Below are 6,294 nucleotides of genomic sequence, written 5' to 3' on the forward strand. Positions count from 1 at the left end.
AAAATTGGAGATATTCAATATGGACAAGTCATATCCATATAAGACTCCTATGGTTTCTCGATCCCAATACATAGAGAAAGATCCATTCGGACTCCTTGGGAAGATTCGATCCTAATGCATAGAGAAATATCCATTCAAACTCCTTGAGAAGATTGGCGAAAAGATGTTGGGGCTCAAGGTTCCATATCACAGTGCAATTATAATGTTTATGTATCTTGCAATTTGCATGAGGTATGATATCGTATTTGCAGTGAATGGCTGCTTTTGGTTAGGGCGTGGATTTTCTGCAAGCAGTTGTGGGAGATGTGATGTGGAAAAGTTGATGGAAGCTTTATGTTATGAGAAATCTGTAATGTCATTTGGCAAACTAACTGTCTGAAATATGGTCGTGAATGTAAAAGAATAGCCCCAAGAGCTGAGAGATTATCTGTACATTGTTTAACAACCATAATTAACACATTACCATAACTCATACTTCCTCCTAACCAAAATAAGTGACTCAACTTTGTGCTAACTTTGTACTAAAGATAATACAAAGTTAAGTCACTTATTTTAGGGAGTATTTCTTTGTGGAGGGAGTAATTTTTTGTTTTGCGAATTTCAAATTAATTGGCCCCATGAAACTGAATAATCTACGAACTGTGGATGTCATTGACAGATCATGTTTAACCTAATTGAGCACACTAATGATTTTACACACCTTGAATATTCAGCTTCAATATAAGAAAAGTTATTCTGAGATAATTGCTGAATAGGATGCAACACGTGAGTGTTGTAGGAAGATAATGCTGCTTGTATTTCAGGTTTTTATCTAGTCAATCGAAGTAGGTATGGAGTAAAAATGTTAATAGCACAGAAAAGAGAATATGCTTGCGATGGCAACCCTCATGACTTATACGACACGTACGACGACAGCAGCATGAGAGACAAATATTTCAGTTTCTTTTTTCACCGAGAACAAGCACACGGTGTGGCCGCTCATGTGTCACAAAAAGAGAACACTCTCTTCCTTGAAGGGCAGTAAGCCAGATAAATAGGTCACTGCGAGTCCTTATTCGGGAAAAAGTGGAGGGGGGAAACATCCATCAGCAGGGCCGGGCCTCCTGCCTCTAAATACATATCCTGGCTAACAGACAGTAAAAAGCACAACAGGTTGACCACGAAAAGGTTAAAATTGCAGGTTGCTTGTAAAGAGGAAGTTTCTTATCAAGCGTTCTCCTTGGCAATCTTCTCAGCCTTGGCAATGACCTCCTCTATTCCTCCAACCATGTAGAATGCCTGCTCTGAAAGGTCATCGTATTTCCCATCCAGAACACCCTGTGACATGTTGACAAGATTCATACAACGGGTCACAAAAGTAACAGCAAGTAATATTGGCATATTTCATCAAGGAAACGAAGCACCACAAAATGCATACATAACAAAACATATGATGTTTTCAACAACACGTGTTCCTAAAACTTGGGAGCTGTTTGTTCGTTCCTGAAATTGACCAGTGCATATCCACCAGCGCAGTAATACTAGGGCACATAATCATACTGATTGGAATATTTGAAAACTAAATGAGGTGATCCAAACACATATCTGGAGTTATACTAGAAACACATGCATAGCTATTTCCTCTGACACTACCAGGTCAATTCAGCTATATTAAGGCCTTGTACAATGCAAGGTGCTTAGGAGAGGTGCTTGAAGAAATAAACCAGGCTTTCTTTAAGCACCAGTGCTTATTTGTACAGGGTAGATGCTTAATTAGGCGTCTCTCCTGAAGAAATAGGCATTGATGCTTCAGAAAAACCCGGTTTATTTTTATAAGCACCTAGCATTGTACAAGGCCTAACCATTATCCTGTCAATGTACCAGACCAAAAAAAACAATCACTACTTTTCTAGTGAAATTCCAACCAAAATCCATAGAAACACAACTCTATCAAGAAAATAAGATTTCTAAGTAGCTAGAATTAACACATCTTTTCTTTGGCATAAGTCTATGGGGTGACAATCTAATGTGTGACGCTCCAGCTACTTCCCACATCACAGTGCACTGCATCAGCATCATGTGCACACGCAAGGTGATCAGATGTTAGAGACCACGATCATGGAAACAGACAACGCACAAATGTGCATTATCTAGCTTTTCTAATAAATTCAAATTCAAAGACGATATATCATATGCAGTGTTCATTTTGTCACCACAGAACAACCATTGCAACAAACACAAATAACAAAACCAAATATCTACAGAATATCTTGAGAACACAAATGGAATAAATCAATTTGAGAAGGGGGGGGGGGGGGGGTCAAACTATTTACCTGGAAACTTTGAACACCCTCCTTAAGCTCAACATACTTTCCAGGTGCGCCTGTGAAAACTTCAGCAACATGGAAAGGTTGGCTAAGGAACCGCTGAATTTTCCTAGCACGAGCGACTGTTAACTTGTCGTCCTCACTGAGCTCATCCATTCCCAAAATGGCAATAATATCTTGAAGATTCTTGTAATTCTGAAGAACCTTCTGAACACCACGAGCAGTGTTGTAGTGAGCCTCGCCAAGAACATGAGGAGACAACATTCTGGATGTGGAATCCAAAGGATCGACAGCAGGATAAATACCGAGCTCAGAAATCTGCCATGTAGCACAAATCAAGTCAAATCGATAACAACCAGATTTCAATCAACAAAAAATACAGCTAAATATTAGGTAGGCAACCTGTCGTGACAGCACGGTGGTAGCATCAAGATGGGCAAAAGTGGTAGCAGGGGCCGGATCTGTCAAGTCATCAGCTGGCACATAAATAGCTTGCACGGATGTAATAGAACCCTTTTTTGTGGTGGTAATCCGCTCCTGCAGCCCTCCCAGGTCGGTAGCAAGGGTTGGTTGGTATCCCACAGCAGATGGAATACGTCCAAGCAGAGCAGACACCTCAGAGTTTGCCTGACATAGAATAACCAGACATACAGCTTTTTCAGGCATAATATTACACAAGTTGAGCAGAAAGCTGAGCATATATGTTTGCGGGTGTCAATTGTGAACCAACTACCAAAGATGTCATTGCTGGTAATTGACATAAGGGTACCTGAGTGAAACGGAAAATGTTATCAATGAAGAGAAGCACATCCTGTCCTTCGGCATCACGGAAATGCTCAGCGACAGTCAAACCAGTCAGTCCAACACGAGCACGAGCACCAGGGGGCTCATTCATTTGCCCATACACAAGAGCACACTTGCTCTCACTCTGCAACAAAACACTAGTGTAAGAAAGATTTATCCAATACATACAAAATGCAGTAATATATTGGACATGTGTTTCATGTACCTGCTTGTCGTCGAGCTTAATGACACCACTCTCAATCATTTCCCTGTACAAGTCATTACCCTCACGTGTACGTTCTCCAACACCAGCAAAGACAGAGAAACCACCTAGAATAAACAAGTGAAACAACTAAGGCAAAATAAACACCTAGAATAAACAAACAGCTTGGCATGACTATCAAGCTCTGCAAAATACTAACCATGGGCCTTGGCAACGTTGTTAATCAACTCCATAATAAGGACAGTTTTGCCCACCCCTGCACCACCGAAGAGACCAATTTTACCACCTCTTTGATAGGGTGCAAGTAGATCCACAACCTAGTGGAAGTAAAATGCTCACATTAGAATTAATATTTGCACAGATAGGAATTCTCTTACTAATCTAAAGATGCCTAACCAATTAGAAGTCATGTGTGTTAAGAAAATAACACTTTAGAAGGGACACTTTAGAAGGGACACCTTAATTCCAGTAACAAGGATTTGTTGCTCGGTAGCTTGCTCAACGAAAGCAGGGGCTTCACGATGGATAGGCAGGTAACTGTTTGTTTCTGCAGCAGAGAGGAGTAATCAGTAAATTAAATTCATATACAGGTAATGATCACAGTTTCAATGCATGTTTAACAGACTTACTTATATCTCCCTTGTGATCAATTGGCTCACCAATAACATTGATAATACGCCCAAGAGTCGCCCTACCAACAGGGACCTACAAAAGTGAACATCACAAATGCATCAACAAAAGCAGAAAAATTATGCTCGAATATAGTGACACCCCCTCCGATTTCTGATATAAGAAGTTTATGACAACGATATGGTTCAAAGTAACACTTGGATTGAATTTCTCAGATTAAAAAAAGTCACTTTGAACTTAAATAATTAAATATTATGAAAATATACTGGGAAATGTATGGTCTTCTGGACCCACCAATTCACACGATCACTTAGTGAGAACCCTGCATGGCGCCCATGCATACTCTGCCTTTCTCACTAATGGATACCTTATCTATGCTTTGAGCAATCCTCAGAGCATAGAGATGCTAAGCCAGAAATTTGTCCCACATGGCATGCACCATCCAGTAACTTTACTGGCTATCTAATTAAATATTTTCATACTCTGGTGATAGGAATCGATATATTAAAACAGTATCAAAAATAGCAACATAAGGACGTCCATGGTTTGCAGAGTGAACGCCTCACATTTGTCTCCTTACCAACAATCGTTACTGAATCAGTATGGCAAGTCCATTGGTAAACTACAGAAATGGATTTACTTTGCACTTGTACCGTCACCAATGATCAGCACCAAATCAGTGTGATGTCAACCCATTCGCTAACTAAAGCCATATATGATTCGCCATTTAATACACAGATCGGCACATACAAATCAAATCCAACACCCACCGATTCGTCATTTCATCAGAATAGAATTAGATCAAAATGAAACATCTCGAACATGACAGAGATTGAGAGGCAGGAGAGGGCAGCATTACAGTGATCGGGGAGCCGGTGTTGAGGACGCGCTGGCCGCGGACGAGACCTTCCGTCCCGTCCATAGCGATGGTGCGGACGACGTTCTCCCCGAGATGCTGTGCCACCTCGAGCACAAGGCGGATGCTGTTGTCGAGCACCTCCAGCGCCGTCAGGATCGGGGGGAGACCCTCGTCGAACCGCACGTCCACCACGGCCCCAATGACCTGGCACACCTCACCCACCGCACCGGCGCCGGTGAATTCATCGGTAATCTTAGTGCCGGTGTGCTTATCGGAGGTGGGTGGCGGCGTGACCGGAGCGGCCTGCGCCGCGGCGGATGACGAGTAGGCGGCGGCGCGGTTGAGCAGGAAGCCGGCCGGGGACGGGCGGTGGAGCGGCGCGCGGGGGCACGGGGAAGGGGAGGCGGCGCGGATGCGGGAGGCGGTGCGTAGGACCGACGAGATGGCCCGGCGGGTGGCCATGGCCGGCGACGAGGGCTTGGATCTAGGTTTGCGAAATGGTCCGCGGGGTGGGGAGTGGCGGCTCCGCACTACGGGAAAGGGTGATAGGGGTTTGGGATCGGGGTCGGGGCGCGGAATAAGGAGAGGAGGGTTGGGGACTGGGGCGTTCTCGGGAGCGGGAGGGTTTCGCGGGTGGGCTCGGTCCTCTGTAGACCGAGATTACTGGAGCGTCTGCTTGCCTATGTATCGTCAGTTTTTATCTTGAAGAGAGATGTGTCATCACTCATTTGTTCATCCTAGTTTTTTTTTGTGGGCGATTTGTTCCTCATCCTAGTTTTTTTTGGGCGATTTGTTCTTTTTTTTTTGAGCATCAGTACAGACACAAGCGCTCATATACACGCGCATACACTCATCCCTATGAACGCACACACGCACACCCTACTCCTATGAGCACCTCCAAAAGACTGAGCCGGCATATCATCTTGAGATTTACGAAGTCACCGCAGGCGCCTCGTCGTCGATTCTGAAATAATCCAGGAATAAATGCGAGCACCAGGATTTGAACCCTGGTGGGCTGGGGATACCACAGTCCCTCTAACCATCCAACCAATAGGTTGGTTCGCTTTTTTGGGCGATTTGTTCCTCATGTATAATTGGCTCTCCAAATAAAATAAAACAGTTCATCTATTTCATCCTATTGTTTTTTCTTAACACAATAGTTTGTTTTATATAATGATAAAGTCAACTAATGTTACGCATAAATAGTCACACCTTAGAGCAAGTGACGACGGGCTTGGGGTGGGGTGTGAAATGACAGCGAGCTCGGTACGGGGAGGGCGTGCGACATTCCATCGGATACGACCTTCGGAGTGGAGCCATCCTCAGTGCCTTTGCCGTCTTCCTCCACTCCGAACTCAAATTCAACGCTCTTCTTAGGTCCATTTGTGTTGATTTTACTAAAAGAACAGATGAAAACTCAAGATAACGGGAACAAACTCAAGATGTCCTAATTAACATAGCCGGCTTGACCTAGATGGCAGTCGAGTAGTCTT

The 6,294-nt window shown here is 43.7% G+C and overlaps 1 protein-coding gene across 1 annotated transcript; it reads right to left on the bottom strand.

The window, feature by feature from the left end:
• Window positions 1-920: 920 nt before the first annotated feature.
• On the bottom strand, window positions 921-5,396 carry LOC123070542 (ATP synthase subunit beta, mitochondrial). Its single transcript, XM_044493791.1, has 9 exons — window positions 4,802-5,396; window positions 3,942-4,017; window positions 3,771-3,859; window positions 3,512-3,629; window positions 3,316-3,419; window positions 3,076-3,234; window positions 2,709-2,933; window positions 2,313-2,624; window positions 921-1,317 (listed from the first exon to the last, which is right to left on the bottom strand). Exons 1-9 carry the CDS (start codon window positions 5,261-5,263, stop codon window positions 1,207-1,209), a joined length of 1,656 nt encoding a protein of 551 aa, XP_044349726.1. The 5' UTR covers window positions 5,264-5,396; the 3' UTR covers window positions 921-1,206.
• Between the last annotated feature and the right edge of the window lie 898 nt (window positions 5,397-6,294).

Source organism: Triticum aestivum, chromosome 3B (assembly GCF_018294505.1).
Source record: "Triticum aestivum cultivar Chinese Spring chromosome 3B, IWGSC CS RefSeq v2.1, whole genome shotgun sequence".
NCBI classification, from domain to species: Eukaryota; Viridiplantae; Streptophyta; class Magnoliopsida; order Poales; family Poaceae; genus Triticum; species Triticum aestivum.

Coding starts and splice junctions, on each gene's coding strand:
- LOC123070542 (XM_044493791.1), bottom strand. CDS start 5,263: ATGGCCACCCGCCGGGCCATCTCGTCGGTCCTACGCACCGCCTCCCGC. Junction 3,860..3,941: donor TGATCACAAGGGAGATATAA/GTAAGTCTGTTA, acceptor TCTCTGCTGCAG/AAACAAACAGTTACCTGCCT. Junction 3,420..3,511: donor CAACGTTGCCAAGGCCCATG/GTTAGTATTTTG, acceptor TGTTTATTCTAG/GTGGTTTCTCTGTCTTTGCT.